The sequence below is a fragment of the Felis catus genome, chromosome A3, assembly GCF_018350175.1.
Source record: "Felis catus isolate Fca126 chromosome A3, F.catus_Fca126_mat1.0, whole genome shotgun sequence".
Taxonomy (NCBI): domain Eukaryota; kingdom Metazoa; phylum Chordata; class Mammalia; order Carnivora; family Felidae; genus Felis; species Felis catus.
Window position 1 is genome coordinate 15,723,343 of NC_058370.1, and position 21,037 is coordinate 15,744,379.

A 21,037-nucleotide genomic window follows, 5' to 3' on the forward strand; every position below is an offset into this window, starting at 1 on the left:
ACCAACAAGTGTTTGTCCCATGCAACCTTATCTCCCGACACCCCCTGGTCCAGTGTCAAGCAGGCACCCTGACTGCCTCTCAGACATTTGTCATCTCACTTTACCATTGCCAAGTTCAAGAGCAGCCAATCCTAGATCTGCCCACTTCCAGATGCTGCCCAAAGCCTACTTCACTGGTGCCTCCTCACTAATGAGGGATTACTCACAGTATTTACTAAGATCAGTGATTATCTGGTGAGTGTGTGTGTTCTTTTGTTTGTTCTAGGTACCACATTAAGGGCTTTGCACGCTTATTTTATTTAATTGTTGAGTTAAATGTAAGGTATCATTTCATAATCTACTTCTGAAGGGACTGCAACAAAATAAAACCTGTAGAAGTGGAAGTGTTTTGGATTTGTCGACAAGTACTTTTGATCGGTTCCCCCCTCTGGGACGAGGAACAACCGTGCAGCAAGCCTCCACAAATCCCACACACAGACAAAGAGTTCTTAGAGAGCCTCCTGGAGCCATGTAACCATGGCTGTGCTAGCGACAGCTGTCACATATAGCACACGGTGTCCTTTCATACAGAATCTCCCGGCACAAACGGTGTATGGTGTCCTTTCATATGGAATCTCCTGGCTAGACAGTCCAACCAGCTGACCAGGACAGGAAGTCCTGAAACAAAATAGAGAGCCCAAATGGCTTCCAAACAATTAGTTATTTGGAAAAACACTGAATTGGATCCACACTTCACATCTTAAACCAGGAAAACTCCAAATGGGTAAAAGCTCCGACTGTAACAATGGAAACTATAAGCACTGTAAGAAAACTTGTGTGAATGCATTTAAAACCTGGGTGTGGAAGGGGTGCCTGGGTGGCTCAGCCTAACGGTTAGGTGTCTGACTTCGGCTCAGGGTCATGATCTCACGGTTCACGAGTTCAAGCCCCTGGTCAGGCTCTGCGCTGACAGCTCAGAGCCTGGAGCCTGCTTCAGATTCTGTGTCTCCCTCTCTCTCTGCCCCTCCTCCACTCATGCTGTCTCTCAAAAATGAATAAATAATAAAAATAAATGTAAAAATAAAAAAAAAAAACCTGGGTGTGGAAAAAGGCTTTCTACCTATGACAAAAACCCAGATGCAATGAAAAATGGAGAAATAAAAACCTTTTATGTAAAGAAAACATCATACATTTTTAAAAATTAGTAAGCACATATATAAGCTAAGACAAATGACAAACTGGAAGAAAATACTGGCAACAAGTACCATAAATTTGTTTAAAGAATTTAGGGGCACCTGAATGGCTTAGTCAGTTAAGCCTCTGACTTCAGCTCAGGTCATGATCTCACGGTTCATGAGTTCAAGCCCCGCGTCAGGCTCTGTGCTGACAGCTCAGAGCCTGGCGCCTGCTTCCAATTCTGTGTCTCCCTCCCTCTCCACCCCTCCTCTGCTCATGCTCTGTCTCTCAAAAATAAATATTTTTTTAAAAAGATCCAGATTTTGGTCCAACTATAAAATCCTGGGAAAACCATAGGTTCCAATCTACAAAAAGAGGCTCCTGGACCATTATTTCCCATGCCCCTTTACAGCTCCGAAAATTTCCCAATTCTATGAGTTGGCAGTAACTTATGAAAACGTATTTATGCTCAGTTACTGATAACCATTCAAAAGAAGTTCTTATCTCCAGAGGGATTATCACACTTGATAACCTCTAATCTAAAATATGCCACAGCTTAGATGTGTATGGGCATAAACCAAAGACCAGACCAAAGCAAAAAGTAGTTAGGACTCAACAAATACTTGTGACAAGACTGTCTCTGGCTCTTTGAGTTTTTTGTTGTTGTTGTTAAGCGGGGTTTTTTTTGGAGGTGGCAGGGGAGAAGTTGTCTTTTTTAAAACAGATGGAAGAGGTGACCAAATTTTTCTTGGCCCAAACTGTAATAAAGATATCATCTAGAGATGTTGGTTATAAAAATGTTTTATATAAGTAAAGCTGAAGACATGAATGAATCTACTAGTAGGAGAAGCCAACTCAACTGGCAAGAAACAGCATGCATTCAAAAAAGAAAAATGGTTAGGTGTATTTGTGATTCCTGTTATTTAGTGGTTCCAGAAATTAACTGACTGCATCACAATATTCTTCCTCTGTGTTAGGACTGCTTCCGTATTAAGTTCACATGGATCAGTCAGCACTCCTGTTGTGACCAACATTTTCTTACTAACACTGTGATTATAGTACCTGTTTTCACTCTGATTTTGTAGACTGATAATTCTCAGTAAATAGATCTGTATTACTGTAATAATTAGTATCTCGGATAGAACGTTTGCAAAAAACGTCCATGAGAATTCCCTCCCAGTGTCATCGCCCGTTGGTAATGCCCTCCCGCAAGATCAAGATCATGACCTGAGCTGAAGTCGGATGCTTAACTGACTGAGCCACCCAGGTACCTCTCAAATTCAATTAAGATTTACTGAGTATTTGGGGCGCCTGGGTGGCGCAGTCGGTTAAGCGTCCGACTTCAGCCAGGTCACGATCTCGCGGTCCGTGAGTTCGAGCCCCGCGTCAGGCTCTGGGCTGATGGCTCGGAGCCTGGAGCCTGTTTCCGATTCTGTGTCTCCCTCTCTCTCTGCCCCTCCCCCGTTCATGCTCTGTCTCTCTCTGTCCCAAAAATAAATAAACGTTGAAAAAAAAAAAAAAAAAGATTTACTGAGTATCTTCTAAGTTTCAGGCATTTTACTAGGTACTTTTGCATGACAGTCCTATCCAAACTTCATGAACACCACGAAATGAAGCAGGAGGGAGGAGGACCCGCATTTATTAGGCACCAAGTAGTAGATCATATACCATTTCACGTAATCCTCGAATCTTCTGAGGTATGTATTATTTCCACCTTACAGGTGAGAAATCTGCTTAAGATTACGTAGCTAGTTACCAACAAGAATGGGATTGTCAGTTTAAGTCTGGTGAGCTGCATCTCATACTGCAAATTCTCTAAAATTGAAATGAAAATTCTTGGTATGTCAGAACTGCCATTAAGGTGAGTGTATAAAGACTGAGGGAATGGGATTTTCCCAGTAACCTTATCTTTGAACTTCTCTTTTAGTGCTCCTGAGCTGGGTAATCAAGTGTGCTGGACAACAGCCTGTCAGTACTGAAAAGTGTAAGAGAATCAGTCCAAGCTGATTAAAGGCAATGCTGTCCCCAGGGCTTCAGCTGGCTGGTGGGCTTTTTGTTTCGCTGTGAGCTGGGATATTTTTTCAGATGTATCCCAGGAAATGAAGACGTTCCGCTGAATGATAATTCCAGAAACCTGAAGCCGTAGGGAGAATAGACAGAGCCGAAAAGTCAAACTTTCTAAATGGCCGTCTCTTGCCCTGATTCTTTGATCTGACACAGGAAATGCATGAATTCTTATACTATGACTGACCCATTTTTCTTTGTAAGCAGCATCTGGCAAGCTCAATGGAGGATCTGTCTAAGCTCACAGACCAGGGGTGAATTCATAAGCAACTGTATCCCATGTTTATTTTTCTTTGAAAAATGCTATATAAAAGGAGAAAGACCTAACAAGCCAATGTGCATCAACTGAAGAATGGATACATAAAATATGGAATATCTATACAGTGGAATATTACTCAGCAATAAAAAGAAATGAAATACTGATACATGATACATGGATGAACCCTAAAAGCATTATGCTAAGTTCAAAGAGCCAGTCACCAAACACGACATATTTTATGCCTCCGTATGAAATGTTCAGAAAAGGCAAATCTGTAGAGACATAAAGTAGATTAGCTGCCCAGGCCCATGGGGTGAGTGGGTAGGATGGCAAGTGACTGCTAATGGATATGGAGTTTCTTCTAGGGGTGATCAAAATTCTCTAAAGTTAGAGTGTCAACAAAACAGGGTATTATCCATACAATGGAATCATTCAGCCATTAAAAAGGAATGAAGCACTGGGGCGCCTGGGTGGCGCAGTCGGTTAAGCGTCCGACTTCAGCCAGGTCACGATCTCGCGGTCCGTGAGTTCAAGCCCCGCATCAGGCTCTGGGCTGATGGCTCAGAGCCTGGAGCCTGTTTCCAATTCTGTGTCTCCCTCTCTCTCTGCCCCTCCCCCATTCATGCTCTGTCTCTCTCTGTCCCAAAAATAAAATAAAAAAAAAAAAAACGTTGAACAAAAAAAAAAAAAAAAAAAGGAATGAAGCACTGACACACGCTACATCACGGATGAACCTTGAAAACATTAAGAGGAAGAAACGGAACACAAAGGCCACATTTTGTAGGATTCCATTTATATAAAATGTCCAGAATGGCAAATCCATAGAGACAGAAAGCAGATGATGGTTGCCCGTGAATGGGGGCAGGGGGTAATAAGAAGTGACTGCTAACAGCACTGTGGCTTTTGGGGGGGCAGTGAAGAAAATGTCTGGAATTCAACAGTGGCTATGGTTGCACAACCTTGTTAACTAAAAAAACCACAGAATTGTAACTTTCAAATGGTGAATTTTATGATATGGGAATTATATCTCAACTAAAAAAGATACATTTTTAAAAGTTAGATTGTGGTGATGGCTGCAAAACTCTGTAAATATACTAAACCCCAATAAATTGTATACTTTAAATGAGTAAATTACATGGTATGTGAATTATATATCAATAACTCAATTTTAGGGGTCCCTAGGTGGCTCAGTTGGTGAAGCGTCCAACTCTTGATTTAGGTTCAGGCCGTGATCTCTGCTCAGGTCATGATCTCACAGTCGTGAGATCAAGCCCTGCATCAGGCTCTACGCTGGGCACGGATGCTGCTTAAGATTCTCTCTCTCCCTCTCCTTCCACCCCCTCTCCCGCTCACACACTTGCGCGCACACCCTCCCTCAAAAAAAGATTATTAAAAAAACTAGAGATTAAAAACAATAATTCAATTAAAAAAAAAAAAGAAGGACTTCTTTCCTCTACGGTTTACTTTTTTTTTTAATGTTTTTATTTATTTTTGAGAGAGAAAGAGACAGAGTGTGAGCAGGGGAGGAGCAGAGAGAGGGAGACACAGAATCCAAAGAAGGCTTCAGGCTCTGAGCTGTCAGCACAGAGCCCGACACAGGGCTCGAACTCATGAACCATGAGATCAATGACCTGAGCCGAAGTCAGACACTTAACCGACCGAGCTACCCAGGCACCCCTACAGTTTACTTTTATTTCTAGATTCCTTTGAGCTATGACACAATGCCAGGGGAGTCAAAATTGGGAAAGAGATTGACCAAAGACTGAAGCCTGTCTTTTCCTATGGAATGACCACCTACTAGACATTAAACTTAATGCCCTTTCATTTTTACGTTCGTTTTTAAGACTGTCATTAAGTAAACCACAATGGTCACTACTCTGCCCTTAATTTCTACAGTAATAACTCTTTTCTACCTTAACAGTAATACATTCTGTTTAAGTTAGAGAAGTACACAGAGCCTGCATTTTCTTCTGTTTCATATTTGAATACTTGCAAGGAAAAAACTCAAGTAATCTCTCAAATGTTTTCTTCTGGCATGGAATAAAATGCCTTATCAGAGAGTTGTTTGTTCTGGTTTTTAATCTAACCTTTATTAGGTTTTGGTCTTTGTGTGGTTTTTGTTTTTGTTACTAGGCACCTAAGTGTCTTCCACATATTAACTCATTTCATTACACAAGTTATTATCCAAGTTTCTGTGTCGGGCCATAAATATTCCTTTGAATGTTCTTTGAAATCACTGAGAATTGCTGGAATCATAAATTAGAAGATTCCCTGGAGTCCAACTGGAATAAGTCTTCCAGTTCACCAATTTTGGCAATTGCCTCTTATGTAAATTGACATGACTTCTGGGCAGTGGTACTTAGTTATTTAAGTCTGGTGAGCTGCCACATATCTATTCAAAGAAATCTGAACCCAAATTTCAAAGAATTACTAACTGGAGCAAAAGAGGTACACATCTAAAAAGATATAGGAGGTTAACAAGTGAGAATGATCCATATCTTGGTTATTGCAAAAATTTCCCAACTGATCTTCCCTTTTCCAGCCTTTTCAAGCTCCAAATCATCCACGTGACTCTTCTAAAAAGCCACCTTGTCCTATCACTTTTCTGATCAAAATGTCTTTAAAATACCCTATTACCAACAGTAATTACCAAGTTCAAACTTCTCAGTGCGGCACTCAAGGTCCTCCAGCATCCAGTCAAAATCCACTTCAGCCAAATTGAATATTCAATGTATATGTTTACTTTCTGACTTTGCACCTGCCTAAAATAGTCTCCCTCAGTCTTTCTGCACATCTAAGTCCTTGCTTTCCTTCTCACAAAACCTTTAATACTTGTCTGCACCACTTACCCAGCATTTTGCCTAGTTATATTAGCTGCATATGTAAGTTATGGCGACATCAAATACCACTATCCAAAATATCTAGGGTAATGCCCCAGACATATAAGGAACTACAAGGAACAGTTATAGTACAGCAGGCACTCCATAAGTATTAGACAATGATAATGACAAATGTCATCTTTCCCTCTTAACCTATAAATTCCTGGTCAGCAGAAAATGACTCGTTTGGTTTTTATACACTACACAGGCATAACACATTGTGACTACCTAATAAATACTTCTTGGTTGGCATTAAATATTTATTGTTAACAAATACTGATTCCAAATTGATATTTTTAGAGCATAAACAGTTATGAGAATCATCTACTTTTTCTATATAGATCCATTTAAATTGATTAAAATGCATCTCCATTTCTTTGCTGAATAAGAGTAAGCAAGTCAGAACAGCTTAGAGCACCAGAGAAATATATTCCCTAACCAGTCAAAACTGATTTATCTGCCTCTTAAGCGTAAGAGCCGAAGTATATCTTTTAAGACTCATTTTCCCTTGTTCTTCATTACTCTCATGCTACTGCCCTCTCCTGGAAAATACATTTCCCCCACGGCTATTCTTGGCTCTCTCTCCTTTTACCAATTTAACTGTAATGGAGCACCTTATCTTCGCAAAAATATAGGCCTTGAGCCCTTCACCCAAGCTACACTGAGATCTGGTACTTTCATATCCTAATATGTGATCTGGCAGAGTGTTTCGAATGAATTTTCAGGCACCACGTGTCTGTGCCTTTTGGCTCATCCCAAAAGAATCAAGAATGTTAATGGTTTCCAAAGATAAAATTGAGCCCAACATCTGGACAGAATTAGAATAACTGCACAAAAAATTAGGATTTAGTCTCCACTTTACAGGATGACCTTGAAGTATTTTTCTAAGATAATTTTTTTAAAGTTCACTTATTTTGAGAGAGAAAGCACAAGTCAGGAAGGGTCAGAGACAGGGAGAGAGAGAATCCCAAGCAGGCTCCATGCTGTCCACACAGAGCCCAACGTGGGGCTTGAACCCACAAACTGAGATCATGACTAGAGTTGAAGTCAGACGCTTAACCGACGGAGCCACCCAGGCGCCCCTGACCTTGGAATATTTGTGCAACCATGAGAAAAGTCTAAGGACCAAGATGTCTGCTCTTCTACCTTAAATCCCACCCAGGAGAAAGATTCTGATAAACACGCAGTGAACCACAGCAATTATCGTTCAGGGACAGAAAAAAATCCAGTCAGTAAAAATTCCACAGGATTAAGATAACAGTTTGAACTCAACAAAGGAAGGTTCAGGTGGATCCGAAGTCTAGCCTTCTTTAAAATCTGCCATCTTGTATTTTGAGCTATTTAACAGATTCTCAAAATACCTCTATCTTATTGCCAAGGAATGTAAAACACGCACACTCACTCACTCTCTTTCTCCCTCCCTCCCTCTCTCACTCTCTCTCCCCCCTCAGCACATTTTTAAAACATTACTGAAACTGACAGGTAACCTTACTTTAGTTCAACCATTTTCATGGTTTTAGTTCACCAGTGCTCAGAGAGATGGCACTTACAAAACACCATTAATGCCAAGAATGAGAACATAAAAACATAAAAAAAAACATAACTAGCAAGAGAAAAGGAATTAGGATGCAAAAAAGTAGCCCTGGTTGAAGGAACTTTCAGGTCCAATTAAAAAGCCACTGTCACTCATTAAAAGACTCATAAACTTACACAACTCACCATTTTGAAGCATTTACATTCTAAGTATTTTCCATACGTTATTCCATATCATCTTACCAGCTCTACAGAGTAGGAACTTTTATGCCCCATTTTTTTAGACTAGGAAACTGAGGCTCAAAAAAGGACATAACTTGCCAAAGTTGAATGAACTTTATGAGATTCTGAGCAAGTTTCAAAGCAAAGACTCTCATTCCAAAAATTAATATTCTTTCCATGATCTCTTTTTCTTTCTCTTACCCTTACTGAGCAGATACATTTCTAACAAAGTGTTGTAAGTTTTAGCTTTGGTACTATAACTATTCCAATGCATGTGTAGAACTCTCAGACAATGCTGTGAGTAGAAAAAAATACATGAACACATAACATTCTCTGACAATAGTTCTAAAGAAATTGCACAGTAAGGCTACTGTAGTAAAAGAAGTGTTAAAACACACACAGTACATTACGTCCTATTTACTACCCTTGCATATGTGATCATCAGTCAGGGAGAATGAAATGGAGAACATACAAGGGAGGCAATGTTAAAACAATCCCCTCCAAACCGCTGCAGGTGTAAAGAAACTAGGCTGTGAGTCAAGAATTTCCAACTTATGCAGCTCCAAAATTGTATCTGATGGGTAGTGTTGAAATAAAATCATTTCAACAAGAGCCTAGACTTTTTAACATGAAGAAACTTATGGCAACAATAGGGGCCTTCATGAGACTTAGGAATTTCTGGGGAACTACAAATACACAGTGTTTGCCCCACATAATACTATCAAGTAATTTGCCCACAACATGCTTCTGAGTTGTCCTAACTAATTTATGCCATTCACTTTAAAATTCTACTTCCAAGAGATTAATGTGGTCATTACTCTAGAATAAAAATTAGAAATTTATGAATCATGTTCAAGTTTTAAATAGAAATCACCCACTTACTCCCTTTCAGAGTCTCATTTAAAAGGCTGGGTCTGAACTTGGACCACTGAAGGATTGAAAGATTGAATCCACTGACTCAAGCCTTTCAAATAAGAATGCCCACTACCGCCTCTACTATTCTAGACTCTACTGGAGGGCCTGGTAAGGAAGAAAAAATATATAAGGACCAGTGGCGACTGGGTGGCTCAGTTAAGTGTCCGATTCTTGATTTCATGATATCATGGTTAGTGAGTTTGAGCCCCGTCTCAGGCTCTGCAGTAACAGCACAGGGCCTGCCTGGGATTCTCTCTCTGTCCCTCCCCTGCTTATGCTCTCTCTCCTTCATCTAAAGTTAAAATATATATATATATATATACATATATATATATATATGTATATATATGTGTATGTGTATATATATATATATATACACACACATATATATGGATCAAAAGAAAGAACTAAGATTGACTTTTGTGTAGTCAACATGGAAACAGATTAGATGAAAACTAAAGAGAGTCAACAAAGCTATAAACTGCCATTAATAATATTTACTTTGATACACATATAACTTTCTCCAAGTCAGTTCGCACAGAGTTTTGAGTTTTATTTTAAAAATTTATTTAATTACTTGGTTAGGGCCATTTTAGCCGATGATAGCTGCAAAATTACATCGTACAAATTTTGTCCAAAATTTCTGCATCATACCATGCTGTAGAAAGAAAACATCAGTTCTCGTGAAGGTCTACTGAGAAATCTGGGAAGAGAGAGGAAGTTTAAACTATTTTGAGACATTTTGGTAGATTTTACTCTTACTTGAACTTTGCCAAGTATGAGGTGTCCAATTTCCTACCTAAATAAAATAAAGACACTGTCCTAATGTTGCTGCGCTTACTTAAAATAGATTTTAAAATAAATAAACAATGGTCTTGATCGAGAATAAAGCGTACCATAGAAAGGGGATTTGATGGGAATGCCATTCTAAGTCATAACCTGTTACAGAGCTCCCTCTGCTGGCCCCGAGAAAGCACAACAATCCTGACACTGACCTAGAACCTCTCCAGTCACTTCAGATATGGGGGGTGGGGCAAATAAAGTTCTTCCATAGCCCTTATCAAAAAAACCAAACAACAACAACAAAAAACCCACACTTATGTAGACAAATAGAAGAAACCTTCCAAAATCCCCAAACTGATATTTTATCCAGACATAGTTTTCAAAGTAGTGCAGGCGATGGTTTCCCTCCTCGGTTCTTACAGATGCTCCTAAGGTCTAAGGCAACCAGGTCTCCCCTCACTCTGACCCCCTCCCTCCAGCTGCAACCGATTCTTTACTCTAGACTGAGACATACGCAGCCAAAACATACTCCCTCAGACGGAGATACCATTAAACCTATCGTCGGAGGCTGACCCCCTTTGACAACCATCTGCCCTTCACTTCTGGAACTCTGGGGAAACATATAGAGTAGCTAGTTACTTGAACAACCAGCAAGGAGAGGTATATTACTGCGGGCTGAGGCTTACCAACATATGATCTGTAACATGAGCCTTGGTCCTGTCCCTCAACAACTAATAAAAAAGGCTCTGCGGAACAGGAATATAATATAATAAGCTTTGAAATCAAACATACCTAGTTTCAAGCCTTGGCACTTCTATTACTCACGATGTGATCACGAGCAAGCTACTTAATCGCTTTGCAATTCCATTTCTGCTGCGACAAAATGGGGGGTGGCTGTATTTACCACACAGCATGGGAGCAACGACTAGTATGTCAAATGTTTACAAAGGATTAAGCACAATGCCTGACACAGAAAATGCCTAATCATTAATGATTATTATTAACATTTATAATGTCTAACCTCCTGAGTATAATAAAGAAATAACTTATATAATAAATAATCGGTCCTAAAAAAAAATAGATTATCTCTGGAATCTCCTCAGAAGCCAGCACTAGTCTTCATCATGAATTTTCATGAGTCTTATATTAGGTCTAATGCCCATTAATGTAAGGGAATGCTTCCAAAACAAATTAAAGTTCAGGAGAACAAAAGGAGCACAGACTCCGGACTTGAGATTCCCAGCTCTAGTACTTACTAGCCAGGTGACCAGGAGCAAGGAACAACCTCTCCCAAGTTTTCCCTGGTAGAGAAAGTATAGACATACCATCACTATAGACAGGTCAAGATGACTGAATGAACGGAAGCACTAGAGGGCCCCCTCCTGCTCTAAACACAAAAATTCAAGACCTAACAAAACAAAAACACCGTAGTGCTCAAAACTAGAACAGGAAACTTCGCAGATGCCAAAAGCAACAGAGGAACCCACAGCACTGAGGTGAGTGGCCCACCGGGAAAACCAAACCAGAGGGACTAGTTTTTAGGCTGATGTGGGAACAGGAACCAAGATAAGACGGGAGCCAAGATACATCTATAAAAAGGCAGCTAGAACTCCATTCCCAGCACAAAGATGAAGCCAGGACAAACTCTACCCACAAGCACAAGGACATGGCTTAGGAATGTAATAAGGGGTGGAAAGAGTCAACTTCCAGAAATGTAATTCCCTTGGCTGTCCCACAAGCACACTCCAGTAATGATTAATATCTAAAAACTACACTGGAAGAAAATACCCCTTAGGGACCCACAGGGATACCTATGCAACCCCAGAAACATAAGACACCTCCAAAGAAGATACTTCCCACTAAAGCTCACAACAAAAATTACAAAATACAAAAAGAAATCTAACAACATGAGAGATGGCAGACACAAACAGCAGAGATCAGACCCAAAGGGACACCTGGGTGGCTCTCAGTTGGTTAAGCATCTGACTCTTGATTTTGACTCAGGTCATGATCCCACGTCTCTTGAGTTTGAGCCCCACATCAGGCTCTAGGATGACAGTGGTAAGCCTGCCTGGGATTCTCTCGCTCACTCTCTCTCAGCTACTCCCCCCCCCCCACACACACACAACTCTCTCTCTCTCTCTCTCTCTCTCTCTCTCTCAAAATAAATAAATCAACTTATAAAAAAAAGGGGGGGTGGGGCACCTGGGTGGCTCAGTCGGTTGAACGTCCGACTTTGGCTCAGGTCATGATCTCGCGGTCTGTGCGAGCCCCTCATCGGGCTCTGTGCTGACAGCTCAAAGCCTGGAGCCTGCTTCGGGCTCTGTGTCTCCCTCTCTCTCTGCCCCTCTCCCGCTCATGCTCTGTCTGTCTCTTTCTCTCTCTCTCTCTCTCTCTCTCTCTCTCTGTCAAAAATAAATAAACATTTTTTTTTTAATTAAAAACAAGGGGGGGTGCTTGGGTGGTTCAGTCAGGTAAGCGTCCCTACTTCAGCTCAGGTCTTGATCTCACAGTTCATGGGTTCGAGCCCTGCGTCCAGCTCTGTGCTGACAGCTCAGAGCCTGGAGCCTGCTTCTGATTCTGTGCCTCGCTCTCTCTCTGCCCCTCCTCTGTTTGCATGAACACGCGTGCTCTCTCTCAAAAATAAACAAACATTAAAACAAAACAAAACAAAAAACAAAAAAACAAATCAGACCCAAGAAGTTCAAGATAATAGACTGATCTAAAAAAAAAACCTTAAAATAATGACATTTATAATATTCAAACAGATAAAGGAAGAACATTTGCTAAGACAAGACTGGATATCACAAAAGAAAAAAAAACAGATTTAAAGATAACTAATTAAAACTTTTAGGAAGCAAAAAAAGTAGTCACAGAAATAAATTCAATGTCTGGGTCAAACAGTTGATTACATATGGCTAAAAAAAGAATGAAAGATAAATTTAGAGAAAACACCCAAAAGTAGCACAGAGACTTAAAACATGGGAAATAGGGAAATAAAAAGGAGAAATGAATATAAGTGAAGAAACCAAGGGTCCTGACAGCTGCTATTATTCTCGTGGGATATAAAGTGGTACGACATTTGGAGGACAATATACCAGCGTCACAATGACAAATATACATGAAATCATTCAAATACTTCTGCAAACTCCTAGGAAATACTAAAAAGGAGGCACATTTATACATAAGATGTTCCCTGCAGAGTTATTCATAATGGTGAAAAATTAGGAACAACCAAAATGTCCAGCACCAGGTAAATGATTAAAATACACTGGTAAGTGTGATAAATATAATAAAGGACTATGCAGCAACATGGAACATGCATACACTTACTAAGTGGAAAATAATCAGAAAACAGTATCTAAGCAAATTAGGGGCGCCTGGGTAGCTTAGTCAGTTAAGTGTCCAATTCTTGATTTCAGCTCAAGTCATGTTCTCGCAGTTTTGGGGTTCTGGAGTTCAAGCTCCAAGATGGGCTCAACACTGACAACATAGAGCCTGCTCGGTATTCTCTTTCTCCCTATGTCCGTCTCCTGTTCTCAGGCAGGCATGCACGCTCTCTCTCTCTCTCTCAAAATAAATAACCATAACAAAAGAATATCAGGGCGCCTGGGTGGCTCAGTTGGCTAAGCATCCTACTTCAGCTCAGGTCATGATCTCACAGTTCACGAGTCTGAGCCCTGCATCGGGCTCTGTGCTGACAGCTCACAGCCTGGAGCCTGCTTCGGATTCTGTGTCTCCCTCTCTCTCTGCCCCTCCCCCACTCACGCTCTGTCTCTGTCTCTGTCTCTCTCTCTCTCTCTCTCAAAAAAATTAAAAAAAAAAAACAAACCTAGGCAAATTATTACTGTATAGGAACCATACTGGCACACAGTCAAAAACAGGCATTCTTTGGTTGAGTGAAAGGGTGAACTACTTTCTTTTTTAACAGTGCATTAAGGGGCGCTTGGGTGGCTTAGCTGGTTAGGTGACTGACTCTTGGTTTTGGCTCAGGTCATGATCTCACAGTTCTTGGGATCAAGCCCCGAGGCAGGCTCTGTGCTGACAGTGCGGAACCTGATTGGGATTCTCTCTCTCCCTCTCTCTCTACCCCCTCCCGTGCTTATGGACACTGCTCTCTCTCTCTCTCAAAATACGTCATTTTAAAACACTGTGTTAATATTGCCATAATACTGTTGGTATAATAATTTTTAATATGGTAATGGAGAACAGAAGCAAATGAAATATCTAACTTTTCTAAGACAAGGAATAAACTTTTTAAAAAATCTGTAAAATACAGTCAATTGTCAAAAAGTGTATCAAAAAATTCAGAAAAGTTTCTGACCTGGATGTCCTACACAGACTGTGTGCAAGTCTTCTAATTTTCTTGTTACAATTTCTTTAAAATTAGAAACTAAAATTAGATTCTATGAAACTAATGCAAACCATTATGGAGATATGTCATTTTTTGTTAGGTTTATCGAGGGTAACAATTATAATTTTAATTTTTAAGGATTAAACTTTTCACAGAAGTTCAAAAAAGCAGTAAATGAAAGCCTATTTTGAAAACGGATTTTAACTTCTAGCAACTTCAGTTCTATATTAGTCCTGAATTGTAAAAGTTTTATAAATGCTTGGACTATTTGAGCTGTAAGAGACAAGGAAAGTAATAAGCTTATAATTCTTGAGTTTTACCCATTACGGTACAGAGGCCCATACAAGGAATGTGACTTCTCCAAAACAACACAGACAGCTTCTGAGCCAAGCTTGGTCAGATAGCCTCCTTTAAATGTTTAAAACTAATTCTGAAGAAATGGTATGATGTCTTAGATCTGCTTTAAATTAATTCAGTTCATTTTGAGGGGCTGAAATATGATGGGCAGTGAGCCAATCATTTTTGAAACCGTATGACAAGTCCACTGGGGTCATGATAGTATTCTGTGCAATTATGTTTTAATTTCCCATAATGAAAAGTTTAAGTAACTCCTAGAAACATAAGTGGTAAAGATTTCAAAGTAAGTGGCAAATCTGTCAAACTTGTGGCCCCAAAACTGAATTATAAGACCTGAAGTAGATGATTGATGAACTGAGTTTATTTAATGTCACTTGGCTATGACCGCCGAGGTTTTTAAACAGTTTTTCATGACTCTAATATAAGATGCATGTTTCTGATTAGACACACTAAACTATCCAAGCTCAGAAACTGAACAAACAACCCACTGAATTAATTAGTACTTAAAATACATTTGGAAAATTACATTTGGAATAAAATTAATTCTTTAAATAAAAAAAGAGGCAGATTTTCCATAACATGTGCATGCACAGCACATGTTAATGGGCCAGCCAAGTTTACTACACAGTGATTATAACCATCTGTATAATTAAAGCCCTTAAAACAAGTAGAAGCACTCAGAATCCATGGAAAGACCTAGAGGTCAGCAGCTACAAAACAAACCTAACAAATCACACTACTTAAAAATTTAGGAAGAAAAACTAAATGTAGTATATAACATTCACATGATAATTTATGTAACACCAAACACATATCTAAGATATGTATCTAGGATAGGATACTCCAATATGGAGTTTAAGGGATAAAACATACCTAAGAACACTAAATGAAATCAGCATTAAAAGGGACTAGCAGGCTGACAATGTTTTTATAAACTATTGTAAACAACCATTTTTAAGGCCATAAGAAGAGGGGAAAAAAAAAAAAAAGAATTCTTAAGACAATCCAGAGACAAAACCCTAATTTACCAGACACACTATCCCAGCAGTATTTCTGGTGGGATTTCTTTACGATAGTAACTTTAGAAAATAATTTGGAAAATAAATAAAATTTAAAACAGATATAATCCTCTTACCAATAATAACCACTTTTAATATCTGATTTATTTATCTCCAGCCTTTTGTTTTTTCAGTCTTTTTTCTATATACACATTAATGTATGTTATCTTTTTACTTTGTAAAACTGGAGTCATGTTATAATTTTGCTTCCTTCTTTTTAAAAAGATTTTTTTAAGTTTATTTATTTATTGTGAGAGAGAGAGCCATGGAGGGGCAGAGAGAGAGGGAGAAAGAGAATCCCAAGCAGGCTCCACGCTGTCAGTGCAGAGCCCAACGTGGGGCTCGAGCTCACAAAACTATGAGATCATGACCTGAACTGAAATCAAGAGTTGGTCGCTTAACTGACTGAGACATCCAGGCACCTCTCCTTCTCTTTTTCACTTAACAACATATCATAAGTATTTCCTTAGCTCACTAAGTATTCCTCAAACACAGGATTTTTAATGTTTTTATATGGTATAGTAGTCTTACAGAAGTATCACAATTTATTTGACCAATAATCTGCTGCTAAACATTTAATCCAGATTTTTTGTTTTACAATTCTAAGTAACATGTTTGGGAAAACTCTTGCATATAATTTGTCTACATCTTCGATTATTTTCTTGGACCTGATTCCTAGAAGTGGAATGTGCTGAGTTAAAGGTTTGAACTTTTTAAACCCTTGATGCATACTACATTCCAGGAAAGTTATACCAATTAACACATCCATCAACAATATTACTACTTTTCACCACCTGTATACTTCTGACCAGAATCCAAACACAGATAATAAGCCTCGGCCCCAAAACAGAAAAAAGAAAACTTTTCCCTTCGTAAACAGAGGCTGGATTATAAATACACAGACCTGAGACACCGAAAGCAGAGGGGGCTGCCTGGGACCCACGGCCCCAGAACTGCTGGCTCCAGTCCCGATGAACCAGCCAACCAGCCGCAGCTCCCCTGCACTGACCTACCCCTCTCTCGCCTCAGGGCCTCTGTGTATGCTGCTCCCTCTGCTGGAACACCTCCACCCACCCTTTTCACAGCCCAGATTAAATAAAATACTCCTCCACTCTGTTTCGACAAGCCCCTGGGTTACCTCTACTTTAGAAATTATTTCATACACTAAATTGTAATTCATGGTCCATCTCCCACACTAAACCATGATTTCCTTTGGGGCAAGGACTGTTTCTTCATTTCCTGCTGTGTCTTCAGCACCCAGCAAAGGACCTGGGATCCAGCACGGAAGAAAAATTCACTGAATGAATTAATCATGAAGCAGAGGGTCTAGAGCAGGAGTTAGAGAACTTTTGCTGTCTGTAAAGAACCAGAGAGCAAACATTTCAGGCTTTGGGAGCCAGATGGCCTCTGTCACAACTGCTCACTCCACCTCTATAGTGCAAAGCAGTCACAGACAATATGTAAACGAATGGACATGGCCATGTTCCAATAAATCTTTATTGCCAAAACCAGGTGGTAGGCCGGATTTGGCCCATAAACCATAGTTTGCTGCTCCCTGGTTTAAAGGAAGGACCTTTAAACTTTAAGAAGGAAAGGGGGGAAAAAAGATGATGAAAAGATTATAAAGCCTTAATGCTTTAAACCTATGCAAAGTTCATGGGGTGCCTGACTGGCTCAGTCAGTGGAGCATCCGACTCTTGATCTCAGCGTCATGAGTTCGAGTGCCACACTGGATGTAGAGATTTTTAAGAATAAAATCTTTAGGGGTGCCTAGGTGGCTCAGTCAGTGGGCGACCAACTCCAGCTCAGATCACGATGTCACGGGTTGTGAGTTTGAGCCACGTCGGGCTCTGTGCTGACAGCTCAGAGCGTGGTGCCTGCGTTGGATTCTGTGTCTCCCTCCCTCTCGGCCCCTTCCCTGCTTGTGCTCTCTCTTTCTCTCTCTCTCTCTCTCAAAAATAAATAAATATATTTTTAAAAATAAATAAATAAAATAAAACCTTTAAAAAATTAACTAATTAGAAAACAAATATATAAACTTGTGCAAAGTGCAGGCTAAAAAGTGCATACAGAATTCAATTAGTACTGTTTTTACTCACAAATTCCTTTCCTCTGTGAGCTGGTCTGTGATGCACAGAGTAAGGGAAGGGAAACAAGTGAGGAGGAGGGGAGAGGACAGCACTCCGAGATGAGAGCAGAAAATGTGTGTCAGGCCTCAGTCACAGGCAAAAAAGTATGAGCAGGATAAGAAGTGAAGCAGAGGTGGGTTTCAACTAGAAGGAATTTGACAGGACTTTCACAGTTGTACAGTCATCCTGACTAAGTATTGACTGAGTATCGGTAAACCTGGGTTAAATGCACAGAAAATAGAAAATACACTGAAGCTATGTTAAATAGCTCAGAATCTCATTACACTTTGATTATGCATCAAAACAATATGTGTGCTTGCCTCCACGGATCAAGGGAAAAGGAGAAAATGACAACATTCGATGAGAAAAGGGCCATTCAGGTTTGAAAGAAAGTCCCTCCTCGTTGCTGACGTTTTCTTGCCTCTGACACCGCAGGCCAGCTGTCCCCTTCCCCTTCCCCCACTCCCGCACCACCAGAAAGTGACTCGAGCTGAGCCCATGTGGACCAGGAGAGCCCATTTTCTCTGGAATGTGTAGGGTACGTCCAAGAAGGGAGTATATTTAACCAGAGCCTTACTTTTCATAGTCCCTTCCTCTTCCTCATCCTCTGCGTTGATCACCATGGTGCCCAGCTGTGACGGCAACGTGTCCCCATGCTCGATCATAGTGCTGGCTCCATCGGTCACTGTGCTGGCCACCCGGACGGTGCCCATCTCATCACCTGCTGCTCGAACCATCGTGCCAGAGTCCATCTCATCCTCTTCCTGGAGGAGGACAAAACCTCAAATTGGGCTAACTGGATCAAAAGACTGAATCCTTCGAATTACTATTACTCATCTCAACGCAAGCATTTCTGGATTTGATGCCGACTGGGGTTCTAGACCCACACCTTGTAGAGCAGAGAGCACTCTTATTTAACCAAAGAGAAACTTAAAGTCAGCCACGCGAGACAGCATATCGAACCAGGAGGGCCCTCATGGGGTGCCTGGGTGGCTCAGTTGGCTAAGCATCCGGCTTCGGCTCAGGTCATGACCTCATAGTTCATGAGTTCGAGCCCCACGTGGGGCTCTGTGCTGACAGCTCAGAGCCTGGAGTCTGCTTGGGATTCTGTCTCTCTGCCCCTCCCCCGACTCACACTCTGTCTCTGCTTCTCTTTCTCAAACATAATCATTTAAAAAATTTTTAAAAATTAAAAAAAAAAGGAGGACCCTCTTCCCTCACCCCTTCCTCCCTCCTTCTTAAGGGTTTTACAACGTAACCTAAGGAGCTGGGGTGCACACCTTTGGAATCTCAGGCTTGGGAGGGAGTCTCTGAGGATAAAATCTGCATATTTAGTATAGATCTTTGATTCTCCAAAAGGGCACAAAAGACCAAGTCTCCGACCTAAGCATTCCCTTTCCCGAATAAAAAGTCAAATTCAGTAAATGCTGTGGGGGCAAAAGAGTAAAATTTGAAAATGTCTTAGGAAGCCCCGCGAGAAGAACAAGCACAGACAGAGCAAGTCCTTCGCAGGGTCAGGCCAGGGCACAATCAGCCAAGCGGCGTCTCCAGCCCCAGGCTGATCTGGTATCTCCTACTCGTCCCACTGGACCCGGCAATTGCGAAGTAACACGCATTAATGCCCGAGGCCCACGGCATGCCTGCCACTCACTGAATTGTCCTCATCGTCCTGGTCCACCTCCCGCTGCTGGGCTTCCTGGCGTTTCAGCTTCACATCCATGGCCTCGTTAATTAAGTCCCGCAGTATCGACACTCCTTTGGCACTCTTGACAAACGGGTGCTGAAAGCACAAAAAGAGACAGTTTATACGGCACCCGTGCCCAAACGGTGCCTGGCACCCCGTAGGCACTCGATCACATTTGCTGAATCGATGAATCTAATCTTTCTCTTTATGGTAACATAACAGCCGTGAAATCACACTCACTTTATAACTGTGACCAGGGTTTCAGGCTTTGCTGTCTTTTTCAGCCTGGCTACAAAGTCTCTTCTCTCTCTGCCAAACCTAGATATTCTCAGTGGGGTGGTACTGCCCCCTAGAGGAAGTTTTATAAACGTGTCGGGAGCTTGTAGTTGGTGTTTGAACACCAATGGCACATAAGGGGAAGGAGAGACACCGGCAATCCTTCAAAGCGGGGACCAGTCCTGCACAGCAACAAACTGTGGCACATTCTGCATGTCTTTCAAACGTCTTAGAGTATATATGCACTTTAGTAAATAATACTGACAAATTTTTTTCAAGAGATAAGCAAAAAAGTCCAGAGATGATGTTGGAGGGGGCTTAAATGTCATAAAGATATTGTTTAAATATTACTGGATAATTTACTCATCCTGCTTATTCTCTCTACACAATGCACTATATAGTATTTTCAACTACATATTTAGGTAAAAAGGGATTTTAGGGCAAAAGTGTGGTTACTGCAGAAAAACACTAAAACAGGTCACAAATACGGAACAGGTGTAGGCCCAAATACCAATCAGCACAGACACCTGAAACCCAGGGATATTGTGGAATTTCATTTATACAAGCTGCTTCAATTTTTTAGTGTTTATACTACCTTTTTTGTTATTTGTGTTTACAGAACATTAGGAAACGAGGCTATGAAAGTTACATGTGGAAATTCTCTTTGGGGGGTTGCCTGTTGTCTCCCCAACTCATTGTGACACTGTCCCCATCTTTCTCTTTATAACCCATTCTCTATTCCCCAGCACCCATCAGAGGAGATGGTCTCTAAGGTCTTTGTAAGAACTTTGTAAGTGCATCTCAGCCTGTGACGGGTTGCAAAAGAGATTTCTTTTCCATAAAACTTCATCAGTACCCTATCCCGGCAGGAAAGAACTTGCCAATGCTTAGAACTAAGGTCCAGCTGATTTGCAAGAATACCATATTTCCTTGTTCTCTCCACTGGGTATAACTATAAGATCATTTCCCTCCTCTTAGCATATACAAATAAGCCTGGTCTGTTATTATTTAACATCACTTTTATGGTAGTGTCCACCCATTCATTTTCCTGGAGTGCCTGAACGGAATGGTTACCATTCTTAAATCTAAGCTCATTTATGGTGCTAGATACAGGTATTCAACTGCTGCATTGTGTCTGCAAGTTGAGTCAAACTGGAGCCTCTTTTTATACTGCCACACATTTTATGAATTATTACCTTTATATCTCTCCATTATATCATACACCTTATACTAATCCTTTTTAAATTATGGAAATAAACAGATTTTATTATCTACAAATTTCATTCCAGAAGAGTAGTGAGAGTACTAAAAATACACATATTTGTTATAAAGAGGGGGCACTGGGTCTGCGACGGCTGAAAACCACTGG

The 21,037-nt window shown here is 40.6% G+C and overlaps 1 protein-coding gene across 7 annotated transcripts in view; it reads right to left on the minus strand.

The window, feature by feature from the left end:
• The window catches only part of STK4 (serine/threonine kinase 4), a 92,317-nt gene that overhangs the window by 43,471 nt on the left and 27,809 nt on the right, over positions 1-21,037 (minus strand). For 6 of the 7 annotated variants that reach the window (XM_003983444.6, XM_045053562.1, XM_045053558.1 and 3 more), the window contains 2 exons: positions 19,360-19,488; positions 18,286-18,472 (listed from right to left, as the gene is read on the minus strand). In XM_003983444.6, the coding sequence (XP_003983493.1) occupies positions 18,286-18,472; positions 19,360-19,488 (316 nt within the window). Of the gene's footprint in view, positions 1-1,940; positions 3,296-18,285; positions 18,473-19,359; positions 19,489-21,037 lie in introns of those variants that run through there. The other variant, XM_045053563.1, reaches the window with a different exon arrangement.